The sequence below is a fragment of the Dermacentor andersoni genome, chromosome 5 (assembly GCF_023375885.2).
Source record: "Dermacentor andersoni chromosome 5, qqDerAnde1_hic_scaffold, whole genome shotgun sequence".
Classification (NCBI taxonomy): domain Eukaryota; kingdom Metazoa; phylum Arthropoda; class Arachnida; order Ixodida; family Ixodidae; genus Dermacentor; species Dermacentor andersoni.
Genome location: NC_092818.1, coordinates 54,162,592 through 54,181,535, shown reverse-complemented (window position 1 = coordinate 54,181,535; position 18,944 = coordinate 54,162,592). Strand labels below are relative to the sequence as shown.

The following is an 18,944-nucleotide window of genomic DNA, read 5'->3' as shown; positions in this document are numbered from 1 at the left end:
TGGCCATGTTTGTAAAATTTTTTTTGTTTATTTGTTTTTAGTCTTTACCCCCCCCTCCCCCCAGTATCTTGCCCCATTTATTCCATTGACGGAGGAATAAAACAATAGTTACAAGTAGCGCTCTGTAGTGTGTGTCATCCTTTGCGCTGATGGTCTGTTTGCTTTATGTGGAGCGGTCCTGCAAAGTCTAGTCTAGTTAACACCTTGAGTCATAGAGAGCTAAGACAGGTTGTGAAGTCAAGGCTTTCTTAATTTGTTGAAAAGCCTGCTTTTGAGTGGCATCCCAAATGAAATGAGAGTTGGATTTATGCAAGCGCTCCATCAGCGGGTGTGCGGTGTCACAGAAGTTTGGAATGAACCAATACGAAGTCGGTCCTCCTCTGGAAGTGCTTGAGCTGTACCATTTCATGTCATTTTAGCGATGGCTTCTATGTCCACGGAGTTGTTGCGCCGTCTGTGATCGCTTCCAGGAAGCTTTTACTTTCCGGAGATGTGCTTAAAGGGACACTAAAGGTTACCAGAAAGTCAAGTTAAAGTGGTAGAGCAATGTTCTAGAACGTCTAAGGCATCACTATAATGGCGAACAGAGCTTTAGTAACCGAGAAATTGAGGTAAATGCATGACACGATTTGAGACCCCCAGCGACATTCCGGTACTAGCCCGATGACGAAAGCACTCCTCATAATTTGTGTTACTAATACTCAACTACTTGTATTAAAAATATTTCATTCGATTATAAGACGGAAGGAAATGCTACTTGTCTAAGTCTATTCGATTCTAAGAAAAAATTACATTTTGACGCCCTTCACTAGTATGGGTGGTCGAACGGTTTCGTTTTCGCTCGACTCTGCGCCGCGCACGCTTTGGAGTTTCAGTAGTTTCATTATCGCGTCGTGCTGTGCGGGTTCTGCTGGCTCGCGAAACTTTCATTTGGAACAAGCAGCGAGAATGCCACGTCCATGTGATGTCGTGGGAAGCCCTCGTTGCTTTCCCGCTCCGGAGAGCCGGTGTCAAGGCCACCGTCGTAGTACGCAACGACGCCGGCAGCGCGAGCCCTCAGCAGCAGGTCGCGCTCGTCTGTGCTCAAATAGCTGAAGTTGAGCCCAGCATCGCGAGACAATCTGTCGTCAGGGTCCATTGCGACGAGCGACGAAGTTTGCGTCATAGAATGAAGTACCAGCTTATGGTCGCACGTTTCTCCTTCCGCCAGCCACCATACTCCCGCTTTCGCTCTGCTGTCGGCTCTGTCTTGGCTCTGTTTCTGGCCGCGCGTTTGCGTTTTGCGCAGAAAAGCCGTAGCACCGTCTGCGGACGTCGTTCTACTCACCGACGGCGCAACGTCACTAAGAGACCATGATGTCAGTACTCCTCGATCGGAGGGCAGGCGATTTGAACTGCGCTAGAGGTATGCGGACGCTTCAAAACGTATTTTCTCTTAAAATAAGTCTCTCCTTGGCACGAAACAAGCATTTCGAGGTTTCTGGGATGGTATTTCAACAGTTCACGTTGACTTAATAGTAACCTTTAGTGTCCCTTTAATTGCAGATGATGAAGCATGCGTGATGATCAGCATACAGTGGTGAAACGTCCCTTTTTGCAGCACTTTTGATGCTGGACTTTTATTTGGGGTGTGTTCCTTGTCTACCGCACCAATGACAGGAATGCTAGTCTGAGGTTGCTCAACTGTTTTGCGTTTCCTGTCGACATGTCGCGTTGGGCGAGTTGTATGCAGAGATCGATGGTTTTCGATAAGCTGGCAGCATGAACGTGCGGTTGCTGCTTAAAGACTTCCTCAAACTGCTTGCCGCAAAGTACTGCTTTCTTCAATGTGAGGTCTTGTTCAAGCTGTAGTTGTGTCACGTTGCGATAGCATTTTAACCAGCTTACTAAGGCAAGTGAGAGCTGTATCACAGTTATCTCTGAATGCTTGCCCTCTTCCCACAGTAGCGCGACAATATATTCCCATTAGATTTGCTGTTAGTCTCGTCAAATCACTCTAGAGACTTGTAAGTGATTGAGTCGCTTTGCTGAGCGCTACCCATTGCTTTGAGTCAGTCACCAAAAGGAATGCAAAATCTGTGACGTTTCGTGATCAGAAAGACTTGCCACTTACAGTGCACAGACCATCAAGTTCGTATTGCGTTCGATGAATGCTTTGCTTTGACTTCGTCCTTGGAGTGTCCATCCAAAGGTGGAATTTGCTGCGACTAATCCTTGGATATCTGTGCTCCATTCAAGTTCTCCAATAAGTACCTTCCAGAGATGTTCTGACCCGATGACCAAACAAAGTCCGGATTTGGCATTTGCTTCAAAGAAACGCCGCTTATCTGCAAGAAATTTGCCTTTAAGTCTTAGTTGTCCCGCAAAGTTGTTGTCGATGGATGGTGCAGAAACGTAGTGGCATATGGCACCATGATTGCTTGCACTGTGCAGACTTAGGCATTGTACTAGTTACACAAAGCAACTTTCTCGATTCTACGCCTTTCAGTGCCTGATGGAGTGCTGAAACGCACGGACCTGTGTTGAAAGCGATTCTTGTCTCACCAACAACCTTCGGTCGTAACCTTATTGCGAGACTAAGTGAGCTTTACATGACAAGATCTTGACTGGTGAACTCATGACACACATCTGAAACAACAATTGTCCTAAACTAGCTGTTCCTTTTTCTCAGCCAGAGAGAGCTTAGCATCACAGGTTCGTGTGGAATGGTTCTTTGATTAGCAGAAGAAATGCACTTCTCACCGAAGGCGCATCATGCAAAAGTGGTGCTGCGGTCTCGTGACTTTTCGATGTATGTACACCTTCCGAACGCATGCCGCTTATGTGAAGCACTTCACCTGGCTTTCTAATTCTACCCTGGTAAAGTTGAGCAGCTCTTTCAACTTGGCTGCTACCATTTGTCCCGAAACATTTCCCAGAGGGTTGGCAATGCTAAGTCCCCTTAGCGCCTCTCTGCACTTCTCTTGCACAAGATCAAGTACATGTTACATGACAAGGCGTTCCGCATGACGTCTGCCAGCATTTCCGAAAAACTAAGGGCTGGTAGGTTCGATGCAGTAAGGCAATGAATATGCAGTTACGTGGCATCATACAACTTCTGGAAACCTTACATCGTGTTCCCGACATGACATGCGGAAAGTTTCTTGGGTTGACAAATGACACTGTTCAGTCTTCTTTTGGTCACCGAACCTTTACGTAAGAAACTCGACGGCATCCACATAACATTCAGTGGTCAGTAAACCAGCAATCGACGCTGCTGCCTTATCTACAAGGTAATTCCACAAGTAGTGGAACTTGGTCTTGTGCAATAGTGTCGCACTGCGTTGAACAGTTTTCTTCAGACTGTTCCTAAATTCTGCTAATTGGGGAATGTCTCCTCTAAAAATGGGAATGCTAAGCTTAAGCAGTCATAATCCTAAATGCGACAATGCCATGTTAGTTGCGGCCAGATAAGGTTGAGCAGAAACTGCACTGCGGGTCACATTCAAGTCGTTCCAAAGTGGCGGTCTGGCAGAGCAATTCAGCCAGCATACCATGACCCGATTGTTGTAATCTGCTGCAGTGCTGTATTCTGCCTCAAGCTCGTCAGGAACGTCCCCTTGAATACTGGCATTAAGACTTGAATTTCAAGATTGCTGCAACTCAGGCAGTCAAGAATACGTGTGAGATTGGCAATGTCAGTGTTGCAGTTGTTGAGCAGCACTTGGACCCCCCTGCAGCTTCTTGCTGTTCTGGGCATGTCAAGCTGCCCGCTTGTTCTTTAGATGGTCCATCAGTGAAACTCGTCAGCTGTGAGTACACAGGCGTCCGGCTTCCTTGGTGATGCTTGGGATTGTTCGTCGGTCTCTTGATCCTCTCACCCGCAGCGTGAAGTGGTCGAGTATTAGGTCCCTTGAATCGTGTGAAGAAACATAGTGTTGTGCATGGGGTATTCGGCCTCGAAAATATAAGGAAACTGAGCTGACACAAGAAGTCAGACACCGAGCCATTTTCCCTTGCGTTTACAACGCCCTTTTTTTTTTACCCACATGTTTAGTTGGTGCACAATTATTCTTTTTCTACAAAAATAGAACAGTGATATTATTAGAGAGGTTTAGCTTGTCTGGTATTCGGGTAAACGCAGGTGGACGGAGTGTTGGCGAGGAGGCGGAAACGGGAGCGGCCTGCATGGTGTAGCCACCTGGTAGCGCAGAGCTCGAACAGACGAAAATGGCTAATATTGCAGCGACCAAGTGTATTTTACATTGTTGCGGGTGTAAATTTTTGGCAGCAACACGGTTATGCCAGTGCCCAAAATTTACACCAGCAGCGAAGTGGAATACACTTGGTTAAGGCAATATTAGCTGTTTTGTCTGTTTGAGCTCTGCACCATCCAGGCCGCTCACGTTTACGCCTCCGCCCCAACGCCCACCTGCAACGCCCACCTGACATAAAACGGGGAAAAGCGGCAGAAGATGGACTACCAGTCGATTTAATCAACGATAAAGGAGACTTAATGCTTGAAAAACTAGCGGCCCTTTATCTGACTGTCTATGGACTTCAAGGGTCCCAGAGAACTGGAGGAATGGCAATATTATACTAATCCACAAAACAAGACATTAAAGAATTGACAAATTATAGGCCCATTAGCTTACTTCCAGTATTTTGTAATCGCCAAGATAATCTCCAATTGAATAAGGGCAACACTGGACTTCAGTCAACCAAGGGAACAGGCAGGTTCCATGAAAGGATACTCTACATTGGATCGTATCCATGTCATCAATCAGGTTAAATCCGCAAAGCACAATCAGCTTCTCTATATGGCTTTCATAGATTAAGAAAAGGCGTTTGATCCCATAGAGATACCAGCAGTCGCAGAGGCATTACGTAATGAAGGAGTACAGACCGCTTATGTAAATATCTTGGAAAACATCTACCGAGATTCCACAGCTACCTTATCCTACACAAGTAGGAAGATACCTATAAAGAGTGGGGTCACACAAGGAGACACAATCTCTCCATTGCTATTTTCTGCGTGCTTGGAAGAAGTATTCAAGCTATTAAAGTAGGAAGGCTTAGAAGCAAGGATCAATGGTAAATATCTCGGCAACCTTCGATTTGCAGATAACGTCCCGTTCAGCAACACTGGGGACGAATTATAAGAAATTATTTAGGACCTCAACAGAGAAAGTGTAAGAGTGGGGCTAAAGATTAATATGCAGAAGACAAAGATGATAATAAATAGTTGGGCAAGGGAACAAGAGTTCAGGATCACCAGTCAGCCTCTCGAGTCTGTGAAGGAGTATGGTCACCTAGGTCAATTACTCAGGGGACACTGATCATGAGAAGGAAATTCATAGAAGAATAAAAATGGGCTGGAGCGCATTCAGCACGCATTCTCAGATACTGACTGGAAGGTTACGATTATCATTAAAAAGAAAGGTGTACAATCAGTGCATTCTGCCAGTGCTGACATATGAGGCAGAAACTTGAGACTGACAAAGAAGCTCAAAAACAAGTTAAGGACCGCACAAAGAGCTATGGAATGAAGAATGTTAGGTGCAACGTTAAGAGACAGGAAGAGAGCAAACGGGTAGCCAATGCTCTAATTGGCATTAAGAGAAAAAATGGAGCTGCGCAGGCCATATAATGAGTTGGTTAGGTAATCAGTGGACCATTAGGGTCACAGAATGGGCACCAAGAGAAAGAAAGCGCAGCCGAGGCCGGCAGAAGACTAGGTGGGGTGACGAAAAGAAATTCGCAGGTGATAGCTGGAATCTATTGGCACAGGACAGGGGTCATTGGAGATCACAGAAAGAAGCCTTTGTCCTGTATTGGACATCAAATAGGCTGATTGATGGTGGTGATTGTCATTAAGTGTCCCGTGCAAAATCATTCAGCATGTCATTTACTCTTATATCGTGGCATTTCTCGATAAAAATACTTTTCATTCATCCCAGCGTGGCTTTCAAAAGGGGTTTCTTATGTGAGACACAACTGTCCATTTTCATTCATGATTTGCATGTTAACTTTGACACCAACATACAAACTGATGCCATTTTCTTAGATTATGGAAAAGTGTCTGACAAAGTGGCGCATCAACGATTTCTATTAAAACTAAACCAGTTGAAGCAGTGCACCATGATCTGTACGAACTGACTTAGAAAAGAAAAAGAAAATAAATATTGAATAAAAATTGGGGCATCGTGCATTCTGAAGACAAGGCATCCTCTATGCGTGAGCAAAACATTGAACACTTATGGCAGCTCAATAAATCATCGCTAAATAAGCAGAATTAGTGTGGCTGATGAGGAACACATGAATTAAACACAAAACTCGAGCATTCATTCTCATGGCTTAAAAACTTCACAGCAAAGATACTACACCTCAACTTGTGCAAGGTAGTGTACCCTTCACTATCCCATCAGAGCATGCTAAAACAGTGCGCTAAATGTGAAAACACTGTGTAGTTAAATTTAGGTACACGTTAAAAAAATCCCAGGTGGTGCAAATTTCCGGAGTCCCACACTACGGTGTGCCTCACTATCAAATATTGGTTCTGGCACGTAAAACCCCCTAATTTAATTGTTTTAAAATAGTGCACCATGATCTGTATGTACCGAGATTAAGAAAAGAAAGAAAAAGAGCAGTGAACAAGAAATGGTAGCGTCATGCACGTGAATTGAGAGTAAGAAAAGAAAGAAAAAAGAGCACTGAACAAGAAACTGGAGCATCAGGTACAATTAACACTATTTTTGGAGCTTTTCCGCTAAAGCTTTGATCAGCTCCAGCTGGGCAGTCTGGTACACTTGGCTGCTCCGCCTTTCCTCAAGAAGTGCGGCCAGCTCAGTTTTTCGCAGCTCAAGCTCCTGCTCCCTCAGCCTCACGTTGTCGTCATGCTGGCGGATGTGGAGCTGCATCTTGTCGTCGTGCTGGCGTATCTGGAGGGCCAGTCTCTCCCGGTCAAGTTCATGACCGAGCATGCGCATCTGCATTTCTTGGTCTGACCGGGCCTCCAGATACGCCAGGGTGGCTTCATTATGCCCTCGTGTGCCTGCACAAATCAAACAAGGAACATAAGAAATGTTATGAAGCGTTTCTGAACTTCATGCTTTGAAGCACAAGCAGTGCTTTTTTGAAGGCGACAAACGCAGCATTGAGTACAAGGACACACACGTGTGTCTTGTACTCAGGGACACTACAGTAAAAGCTCATTAATGCGACACCCGTTAATTTGGAAATTTGGGTAATTCGGATGGCTCTATTGGTCCTGGCCAAAGTGCATGGTAGTCTATGGGCCCAAACCTTCGTTAATTTGTCAGAATTTGGCCCCGCACCGCTTAATTCAGACAAATGCTGACGGTTGCCGCTACACGAAAGTGTGGTAAAGCAGCGCAGCGTCGCCGAATGTCAGTGTCTTCTTTTTTTGCTCCACTGCGCCTTCGATGCCATTTTCCTTGTGTTGTCGAGTCGGCATCATCTCTTCTTGCGGAGTTGTGACCATGTTTTGCATGCCACCACCATCCTGTGCTACGGTGATGGCAACGCCGGCAAAGCGGGAGAAGTACGAATCCAACAACTTGGCGACTAAGGTGGAAATTTTGCAGGCTTTGAAGAACGGCGAATTGCAACAGCACATGATGACCAAGTACAACGTGAAGCAGAGCACATTGGGAACGTACGTGAAAATGAACAGATTCTTCAAGCCTTCGAAAGCGATGAGTTTCAAGCATCAAGAAAGCGGTTGCGAACCGGAGCTTATCCCCAGCTCAAAGAAGCTTTGCTCCAGTAGGTTACTGACTGCTGCAACGCGCATCTGTCAGTCTGGGCCTGCAGAGAACGCTACAATGGATTTTCATAGTAGCCGACGTGAAATTCGCCATTCTCAGGGCGGATTTTCTGTGCCATTTCGGACTGTTAGTCGATGTGCATAACCAGAAGTTACAGGACCCTGTGTCACAAAGCGATGTAAAAGGCAAGCCTTCAAGACATATGCTGCTCAGCCCTATGCTGATCAAGCCAGCAGGCCCTCTTCGTTTCACTTCCATACTGAGCCAATTTTCTGACCAGACACACCAGCGCCAAGTGGGATCCCCAGTAATACACGACGTATTTCACCACATCACCACTACTGGACCACCGGTTTACGCTCGACTATGTCGATTGTCGCCCGAGAAACTGGTGGAGGCACAACAGGAATTCGACCATATGTTGGAGTTGGGTATCATCCAACCATCTTCCAGTCCTTGGGCATCTCCCCTTCACATGGTTCCTAAGCAATCATCCGGTGACTGGCGTCCTCGCGGGTACTATCGAGCGCTGAACAGTGTCACAATGCCCGACAGGTACCCCGTGCCACATATTCACGACATACTGGCACCTGCACAACAGATGCATTGATGCCTCGTGTACAGTTCGTTAAGGGGTCAACGTGCAACATTGTTGAAGGTACCATTAAAAACAAATAAATGGCCGTATCGAAAAAAATAATAGAACAGCCTGATCAGGGTGTACAAACCCCCACCACCCTCCTTGTGTCGCATGCTAAATACAACGCCCCTTTCTGAATGCATCAGAAGCCACATTGGGCCAGTAACCACTGTTTAGCTCACCCAAAAATGTAAAGTAGAAGTTTTAGCGTGGTCGCAGAACGTGAAATGCAGAAACGCTTATTGAAACTATGTATTACAATCGGCCACTAGGCCAATTTTTATGAAATTTGTTGCACTTGAGAGAAAAAAAGTCTAGTGACTGTTGGAAGCGAAACTATGATTTAAGGCCTGAATCTTTTTTTTTCGAGAACTTCGTAAGTTTGCAAAAAAATAAAAGCACGAAGTTTACAACTTTGTAGCACTGCACCAAGAACAGATGCGCAGTTCTGTAAGCTACGCCCATTACAGCATTCAAAACAAATTCGACATCAACTTATATTGTGCGTGGATTTGCTACACTGTTTATAAGAGTATTGCAAAAGTCCTACTCACATGTTAGTGGTCTATTTCAGAACCATGCATACTATGTCAACTATGTCCGCTTTAAATGTACAGTTAGATGCAATTCACAGAGTTATATCATTTTTCCTTACTGTGCTACATCGCTGTAAACTTGACAGTAACCTTTTCAGAAAATTTTGGATTTTAAGCCATTTTTATTTTTAAAATTGACAGCGGAAATAAAAAATTTACTACCAACAGTCATTAGATTTAATCTTTTTCTATGAGATGCAACAAATTTCATCAAATTCGGTGCAATGGTTGCTAATAAAACTATCTCATTTTCTGTGGATTTAGATTGAAGCTCCTGAGCTAAACCTTCCTCTTAAGGTCGCAAACGTTAACTACGTGATGATTCTATGTTCCTTGCTTGCTGCATGGCTCGGTCCTTCTCTCCTTCCCAATTTTTTTAGTGACAGCTCCTTGCACAGCATGCAGAAAACCAAACAGTCATGTCATGGAACTGGCCCAATCCTCAATGCATTCGCACTAATTTTCAGAATTGTCCACTCATACATGAATAACACTTCACACTTGCTACAATGAAAGCAAAAGAAAGCACCACGCAGGTCGCACCCGGTGTAACACTGCAGAACCACAAGCTCGACCATGGTCGGAACATGCAACTATCTGCAAACAAGTGCCGAACTGCGCAATTCACGAGCCTACGCTATGCGCCAATCCAACTGATGAGTTTGCAGTGGCCACCAGAACCGAAGACTGTGGTAACAACAGTGCGCAAAACATACATGAGCATAACACGAAGCCCTCCACTGCATTCCACTGCACCCTACTGCCAGACTTGGTCAGTAAGGCAGACAAGCGCTTGTGACACCAGGTTCTTTGTGAAGAAAGTTATTTACCTCTCAGTGGTGTCCTTCGTACACGAGGGGTCGCTAGTACAGGGGCAGCAGGTGGCAATGGTCTGTTGCTGCTGCTGCTGTTGCCATGCACGGTCCCATGGCAGGTGCCCATTGCATTTGCAGGAAGCTCTTAAAATGCAAAATTTAATATTGCCTGAGTGTGCATTTAGGAATTCTGTAACATCAGGCAGTACTGGCACTAACTGCAGTAAAGCAGTGCTGAAAATTGGCTTTTCACTTGAATTTCAGACATGCAGTATTCACTGGACTAATGAAGCTTTGCTGAATTGTACATGCTACAAACAGTATGACCATATAGGTGTGACAATACTTTTATAGGCAAGGGGACAGTTATATGACATACACCAATAGTGTGTTTAAAAACTACCATCATTACCAATGTGGCCTCACTTGATGATTATTATTTATGCAAGTGCTGACAGAAAGCATTCGGAATGTGTTAACTAGGCAGTTGGCAGCATCCAATCAGTTATATTATTGAAGCATAAAATACTGGCCTTACTATTACTGGCTGCACTGCTAGTACCACAATGTATACAGCGTGTCTGTGGTGCCAGAGGGAAATGAATGAATGAATGTGTGGTTTTTATTGGCGCAAGGGCCAGGTATGGCCAAAGAGTGCCATGCCAGTGTTAGTGATTTCGCAGTGGAGTGATACATTCTATTAAGTTGATGTGATGTGGCTGTAAAGGGGACTAAAAAATAGTCACTCTAAAGGCTGTAAAATCTACATGTAGTAAGATTATGGCGATGGCTAACGACGTGTACTATCAGCCTTCAAGTACATTACGAAAATGATGATATACAAAGCATGTCAGAATCAAAGACTGGCCACAGCACTATGGCCTCACCAGAGCCCTTGAGACACAAGGTCCTGGAGGCATGTGTTATGCAATGCTGCTATCACAGCAGCATCCTCTGAAGAGAGGGAGCGCTACGAATGTATGGGACTAATAACATGTAGGACAACATCATTGAAGAAACTGAGGACTGCTTTGGCGTTAAAAAGCGGTTCTTTGCCAAGAAACATAGCCGGGTGAAGCGGGATACAATAGCGCTATGCCAGAGGAAAATGTTTCTTTCTCTCAGCTTCGGCTTCCCGACACTCAAGTAAGATGTGGAGGACGGTCACCCTCTCCCAGCATTTACAACAGGTTGAAGGTTCATTTCTAGAAAGTATAAAATTATGGGTCCCAAATGTGTGTCCTATTCTGAGATGACAGAGTAGGAAATCTGTTCGCCGTGTTTTTGTTGCAGAGGGCCAAGAACCTAATTGCGGCTTTATCACCTGCAGTTTATTATTTGTTTCTATGTTCCACATGCATTGCCAGTGGTTTCGCAGTTTCCTTCGTAAGAAAGGCTTCGGATCTGTGACAGGGACAGCAGCGGTAGGATTAACAGCATGTGATGCAATTGATGTGGCCATCTGGTCCGCCAGAACGTTACCCTTGATTCCCCTATGGCTGGGTACACAGCATATAATGATATGATGGTTAGCAAGATAAGCTTTACACAGCTCGAAATAGAGCTAAATAAGTACGAGATTTTTATGCTTACAGATTGACAACAAGGCTTTCACGACACTTAGGGAGTCTGTATACACAACTGCTTGTATATACATACAAGCAGTTGTATATACAGTATATATATACTGTATATACCTTATTTATGGTGCAAGAGGGAGTGAAACGAATCAGATAGTTACCTTGCAATGGCAAACGGGCGTCATTACCACCTGTGCCCACTGGTGACCTCTGTGTGGGGTTTTCGCGTGTGGAGTCATTGGGACTTGCCGGCTGCCCTTGAGGTGTACAAAAATGGAGTATAAGATTTGCACATGAATCAGGTCATTGACAAATCTGCAGAGTACAATCAAACTCTCTATGTGGCTTCCATAGATTCAGGAATATAATCGATGTTATTTGTTTCTATTGTTTAGTGTTTTAACATTTTAATGCTATCTGCATGTTTAAGGGTCTAAAAAAATTGTTCCCCGATATTTCAGAAGTCCCAAATCTGCCACTCACATCAGCAGTTCTATGTTACTGACTGACAGCTAATAATTGCAGTGTCTGGCAATATTTTCTCATTTATGCAGGACTACCGTACTTATTTCAATATAGGTCACCCTTTATTTTCTGGAATGGTATGCAAAATGACCTATTGCCTCATACTCATTGCAAAAAATTTTAATCTACATTCGTGAAAAAACTAACAATATTCATGAGCTAATGGAGTTCCTTCGACGCGCAGGCCATAAAGTCAGTCTGGAGATTATCCAGACTAGCTTCAAGAAATGCTGCTATCCAACGAACTCAGAACACATTATGAGCAAATGCACTGTTCTATGGAAATCAGCAATGTGGGGGAAGTTTCATGAAAGGAAAGAATTGTGTTATCCATCTGAAAGTAGCCTACAGCGACTAGGAACCCCCCCCCCCCTTTTTTTTTTTCTTTAAAGAAAGCTGCACAGTTCGAAGAAAATTCATCCTGGCCTTGGGATTGAATCTTGGACTAATGCCTTTCCAGGAGAGTTCCTCCACCGACTGAGCTAACCAGCAGAAAACAAGATGAGGAAGAATTAATTGACAATTCAAAGCACCAGGATACTGATAGAGTAAATGAGTTCTGCGGAAACCCACGAAGTGGTGCCTATAATATGAGCACATTAACAATGTCTTCCTCAAGACAACAGGTAACAGATTACTTGAAGAATAGAGTACAAGCGGCACTATTTTACTGAGCTTTTATCATATGCACTGAGAATAAGGTACTTTTACATACGACAACATGGCTCAGGCGATGCGGGCCATCCACTTGAGGCCCACCTGCCTGGGTCGTCAGGCTCCTCTTCTGGCTCTGGTACGAATACGTGCACGTCGCTGTTCTCCCCTACAGATAGAAAAGAGCATAAAATTTCATGAAATTTAAAACAAAACCAGTAGCTTTGCTAACACTTAGGGCAGGTTCCTTGTACTGGTTTCGTACAGTGCAATCATAGGGAGGCGCGCGTGGTGAAATGTTTGCCTAAAGAATTTGTGGGAGAAAACTGCACTTTGAAGAGGAACCAGCAGCACAATTCTACATAATTTACACATTTTAAAACGCGGTCCCATAAAAATTGCAGGCTTGAGGCATTTAGATTATGGTAATTACAGTAATTACTTGGCTCTCATGATTCAAAACTGCAGCTACACGGCTAAATAAAATGAACATGGTATGCATACTTGAATGCAAGCTTTCAGGAAGCCACATAGCGACCAATCTTAGGTGTGAAATGAATAATGACAGCAATGCATATGGTATGGCACAAGGGCATGCAGCATTGTATTTAGCAATCGAGTTGAGTGCTAACATCTCAACTCATGCACGTCACCCCCCCCCCCCTCCCCCCCCCCCAAGAAGAATAAAAGAAAGTGAAGTATTAAGTCTCCTACCACAATCAGTAGAAGAGGCAGCGAAGCTCTCCATGGCAGCTGTCTTGCGGGTGCTGGGCTGGCGCTGCTTTGCCCCTGCGGCGCTCGCAGCAGCGCAGACAGGCCTACCCTTATTAGTGCCGCGGTGGCTCCGCACCGCTGATCTTGGTGGTCGGTAGCTGCACTCACGTGCCAGGTCTGCTACCTGCTGTAGCAGCCTGTGCACCACCTCGTAATCTTCCTCCGTCCCTGATCTAGAAAAGCAAACAGGCGCATTTAGAAAATTTGGCCGAAACGTGTTAGCTTAGGATATCGACGAGTAATAAACATCTGGAAAACTTACTTTTTCCTGTTTTTTATGTCATCCCGCAAGAACTGCGCCAGGAGGAGGTCCAGCCGTTCTCTCACGCTGCGGAGATTGCGAACCACTTGCGTGAGTTCGCAAAGTTTCTCGGTGATCTTCACCCACATCGTGGGATCATCGAACGGGTTATGTGTTAGCACTTCTTGTAATATAATAATATCGTCGCTCGGCATGAATCGCCTGCGCGACCGAACGACAGGAGGGGCAGCCATTTTGTAGTTCTTTGTTTTGTTTTTTTGGCTTGTCTTGACTCGGCTTATTTGGTCGTCGGTGTAGACGCGGTCTGGCCACCTGGGTCGGAGCGGACGGTACCGGGATCCGGCAATCCGGTAACGCAACACGGTATCCGGTAAAGTCATGCGCATGCGCAGTTCGCACACGGTAAAACGCCCCAACGCTAACGGGGCGGCTTTCCGGACAAGCTAAACCTCTCTAATGTCGCAAGCGGAAGCTAGCCGGTCCTTTATTTGCTCAAATAGAGTTCCAGGACGCGCATTTGTCTTAGGAACTTGCATTCCCACTTGGAATGCACCAGGTACTTGTAGTCAATTCCCCTATTTTATAATCCACTTATAATCCACTTATAATCCACGAATGTTGCAGCAATTATTGTTCCTATTTAATTGGACATCGAACATCTCCGTAGTGTTGCCTCCTTCAGCTATTCAAAAGGAGAAGGTAAACTTGCTATTTCTATTGTTTTTTTTTTCTTCTTGATCTCCTATTATCTTTCCTTCACGCAGCCCACACGTCTTCCATGGAGCCATGTGTGTTAAAAAAAAACGTTTAGTCCGCTCTTGGGTTTGCTAACGCACAAATTGTTGTGTTTTTACACAATGGCACAAGTCTATTCACTGTCTTTTTAGCTGACATTTCCAGCACCTTTCCTGGTTGGTGATGCGTGCGCAAGCGAGTATATATGTGACGTGTAATTCCCGCAATTACGACGCTATTCAAGCATAAATATTTAAAACGCCAGACTGATTTCCGCGCGAAACGTTCTTTCACAAACGCGAGGTTTGTCCACGCTGCATCCGCGCAACCGGTCTTCCGCTGAAACGCCGCAGAGACTGCTGGGCCGAGCGTTCACTCCTCTGGCGCTGAGCATGGGCGTCCCGTGGGAGGACTGCGCAGCCGTGGGTGAGGTGATCGGCGTCAAGGTCGTGGCGAACGAGTTCATCGCTTACCATTCGCTGCTCGCAAAGTCGCTGGATGTACGTACTTCGTCTTACACGATTTCGTACAAGAAATACTGGGTGAACAATTGTTCTTACCTATCGGCGCGCCATTAGTAGATTCGCGCCATCCTAATACGAATGATGAGCATTACACGAATTTAAGTCTCAACATCTACCACCTTTCTTAGAACAGCCGGGTAGTTTAATTCTTTTTTAAACGTTATCTTTCATCGCAATTTCGTTATGTTAATTGTGATGAAGGTGAATACAAACAACTGCATGAATGACCCTGAAGTTAGGACACGGCGCGCTGCAACTAAGTGACAGTTCTGGCTGTCTATTCCTCGTAAATAGAACTCCTTTAGATTTGTGGTGGTGTGGCGTAAACCCCAAAGCTTTTATCCTTGAACTCCGCACGTGTACGCTAGGGCCAACAAAGCCCGAGGACGCAACGACGCCCCCGCCTTTCTCTCCATGCGTCATCTGCTCCGGGGTGCCTCGCCAGCGACAGCTGGTAGTCTTAAGTGGCACAGACAACAGTGACGTTGAGGACTCGCTCTCGTCATACGAGAGCGAGAGGGAATAAGCGTCCACAACCGATGGCATGACGCCATTAAACTGAACAATGTCATCTTTATTCTCTCGGAGATTGCCAACCTCTCATTTAAAAACGACGAGGCTGATTTTATAACCTGGTCCGCATTCAAGGCCGCGTTTGTAAGACTGTTACGGCGCCCCGCACTGCGGCAGTTGCGCACCGAACAGTGTTAGTTGCATAACATCCGCGTGCATAACATCCGCACGAGTCATTCGCAGGTTATATTGAGAACGTTCTCGATCTCTCGGGCGTGTCACAGCTGCCGTGGCCGAATCTGACGCAATTAAATGATGATGAAATACATCGACCTGAACCTGTTACAGATTCCACTGCTACAGATTAAAAAAAAAAACGAAAAAAGAAAACACGAGCAGCGTCACGGTGATATTGAAGCTATGTCAGAGTTACGACGAGATTCGGAAACAGCCCGCCTTGACTCCTCGTCTTATTGCAAACGATGAGATATAGGTAGGCCTGGCTGTCACCTCGGACCATTCGTGGCAGCAGTCCCAGCTGACGTCAGCCAAGTTGCTCAATGAAACAAAAAGAATGATTAAGGGAACACTGTACAAGATACGATTTTAATTCTTGCGGTGTTTAGCTGTCGCAATGCTTGACGACTGAAGACCGTAGCTCTTATAACTGTATCTTGCACTGGTGTCTTCAAATTATTTTTTTCTTTTTGGTTGAGCAGCAGCAGCAGTGTGACCCTAAGATTAGGATAAGGTGCGCTGCCCTGTTTCAGCCCTCTCTTCAGCTTCAGCCCCCTGAGATTGCTGTGTAATTTCCCATGTAGAGCGTACTTATGCAATGAAAAGTGCGTGGTGTAAGAGGATAGTCGGGAACACAGCAGTGATAAAGAAACGTAGTGTAGTGAGCGCATTCCGCAGCTAAGCCTCAATGGCCGAGAAAAATGTAATCAATCCTCAATCCTAAACAAATCGCTGTATTACCCACGGTTCACATGGGGTTGTGCGACTGCAGTGAGACATTTCTTTCAGTGAACTTTATATGTAAATGCCGTGTCATCAATTCGTGTCATCCGAAATCGTGTAATACGCATGAGCTCACGCCGAGCATTCTTGGTTGCCATGCTTCCTTTCATAATCGACACGTGAGGCTTCGTGTTGATGTTTCTGGCGTTCATGCTGTATGTAACCGTTCCGGAAGCAACGCGAATTACGTTGACAAACAAATGACATTGTGTTCTGCTGCAGCCTGTAGGCGTTGGAGTATCAACGTAATATGGGCAGTAAAACGCGGTAAAAATGTGTCACTGAAGCATTTCAGCCAGTAGGTTCAGCCAGTAGGTGCGACTGTATCTAAATTGACGTAGTGCTAAATACGAGCTACTCAATCATGGGATCAAGGTATGGTGCTTTTAAGGATGACATACTTTTAGCTCCCGTTGTGAGTGACCTTGAAGTGACATTGAGCCAAAAGCCAGAGCCATTATCCGGGCACTCAAACGAGAACATTCGGCCAAATTGCGAGAATAAAACGAGATCCCCCCCCCCCCCCCCAATTTGCACAGAACCGCATTGCATACGCTAGTTACTCCTAAACAAGCTACAAAAAATATTGCTTCCGAGTTCTTCCTAATGTTTGTTCCCGATATCACTCAAGCTCCAACTTCTAGTACGCTGAAGCTTTATTTGTCATTCCCCATAGCGACGTTCAAAAGGCAGATACAGGGCAACGTACACTTGAGTTCTGGGAAATGAGATTTGCTGCGGATCTACTGCGCTTGCCAAGCTGCGGCGTGGCGTGACGCCGGAAGCTAGGGAGCGTACATGCAAGCACAGCGCTTTCATGTAGGCTCCCTACCAGAAGCGTCTCATGCGCTGCTTTTGCCCAAGAAGGTTTAAAGACCTTCTTGTCTTTGCCTTCATGGAGGAATGAAAAAGTTAGAAGAGAGCATTACGTCACGCGGCCAGCCTTGGCAAGCGAACGCTCCGTGAAGCCAGCCCTTTGCTCAGTGGCGGCCCAACACGTGACCTCTTGCGTCGAGATCACGGAGCAAGAATCGAGATTTACTGGGAGGCTTGGTCGCGCATCATTCAGGCGCTTTTGTTCTAGCTGGGTAGAGTGCGCTCGGTCTTCCTGGCGTCTTTCGCTGCCTGACGAGCCTGAAGAATTCCCTTTCTCCGCCCCTCAGCAGCGTAGAGCGGGCGAACTCTACCAGTCACAAGCGGTCTTACAAGCACACACTTGTCATGAACCAATGGTTAACTCAAATCAGCCCAAAAGTTTTCTTTCGGTCACTCCTATTGATTCCTTTTGCTCTTTCCCGTTTTCCGCTGGTCACTCACTACCATTGTGGCCCCCTCACTTCAAAACGGACACAAACAAACCAGCAAAAAGAAGCAGCAACAATAAAATACACCACCAAAAGCCAGAAAAGCATTTCCCTTCTATTTATGAATCCACTCGTTACCCGGCCCGTGCACTCGAGCAAGCTGCACACTGGAAAATGCGCCGCGTAATCGCCTGAAGACGGGCGCTGGTCTCCTCTGTGTGACCAAGACCACCTGGGACACGCGACTCCCATTTGCCCATTAGCCTCACTAGGACCGCTGCCGGCGCGTGCCCTTTTATCCCTTGTCCAACTCCGCCGACACTGTGGGGGCGACAACGGCGACGACGGGCAAGTAAAGCGTTCGTCGGCACCCACTTGTCGCGTTTGCCGGCTCGGAACATCCTGCATGTGGGGTCAACGACCATCGGCTTAGCGATGCCCGCCACTACCTCCAAACGACCTGTCCTGCTAGCTGATAGCGTGCCCACTTCTCGGGTCCACGCACATATGGAAATTTTTCTGCAAAGTCTCCCTATGGCTGTGTGCATGTAAACAAATAAAAGGGACAGGCAAAGGTCGCCGACCTTAAGAGAAAAGAAATGAAGGACACAAGCGAAGGTCCTCGAACTTAACAGGACGCTTGTGGCTTTTTTTTCTTTCCTCTGCAAAAATTGTTTTTGTCCAAGTTGTGATTTCTCTAATGGTGCAAACGATTCTCCTTTCGTGGAGCTTTAGTTTTCACGCGGTAGCATGTCGCATATGGGCTACGTCATAACGATTGTGTAGACCATAATGAAATGAATAGAGATAGAAACATGTATAGAACATTTTCAGATCACCAGTATTAAAATAGATCGCACATCCTTGCAATGCGTGTAAACTAGTTTGAGAATTTCACTACCGTCAGCCGAAAGCGTTTCCATATGAAATTGCTCAAAAAAGGAAAAGACGGCCCGGTTTCCTTGACTCAGCCATTTAATTTACAACGCCCAGTAAGCTTCTACCAAACACCGAGCGCCATTCATCCGCCAAAGTATGTCAGGCAAAGCAGCTCCAATTTCTTAGCAAGCCACCTCTGCTTCTGAATGGAATCTGACATGTAATGTACGTTGTGTATGTTGTCTCGTGTAGCACATTTTCCGCACAGGCATTGTGCCGCTTGTTTCTCCTGAATGAAATCGTCTTTGTCTACCCTATGCAGAACCGCGGTGTACCTTAGGTTGAGCTCATCCC

General features: G+C 45.7%; 2 protein-coding genes across 2 annotated transcripts in view; one reads left to right on the top strand and one right to left on the bottom strand.

Moving 5' to 3' along the window:
• The window catches only part of LOC129384668 (solute carrier family 28 member 3-like), a 61,909-nt gene that overhangs the window by 29,257 nt on the left and 13,708 nt on the right, over nucleotides 1–18,944 (top strand). The window contains exon 4 of the mRNA XM_055070270.2: nucleotides 14,704–14,850. Coding sequence (XP_054926245.1) covers nucleotides 14,704–14,850 — 147 coding nt within the window. The remainder of the gene's footprint in view (nucleotides 1–14,703; nucleotides 14,851–18,944) is intronic.
• Nucleotides 5,206–13,743, bottom strand: LOC126530276 (uncharacterized). The gene is made up of 6 exons (XM_050177590.3): nucleotides 13,616–13,743; nucleotides 13,462–13,526; nucleotides 12,689–12,748; nucleotides 11,562–11,657; nucleotides 9,836–9,964; nucleotides 5,206–7,033 (listed from the first exon to the last, which is right to left on the bottom strand). The coding sequence occupies exons 1-6, from the start codon at nucleotides 13,741–13,743 to the stop codon at nucleotides 6,729–6,731; spliced, it is 783 nt and encodes a 260-aa protein (XP_050033547.2). The 3' UTR covers nucleotides 5,206–6,728.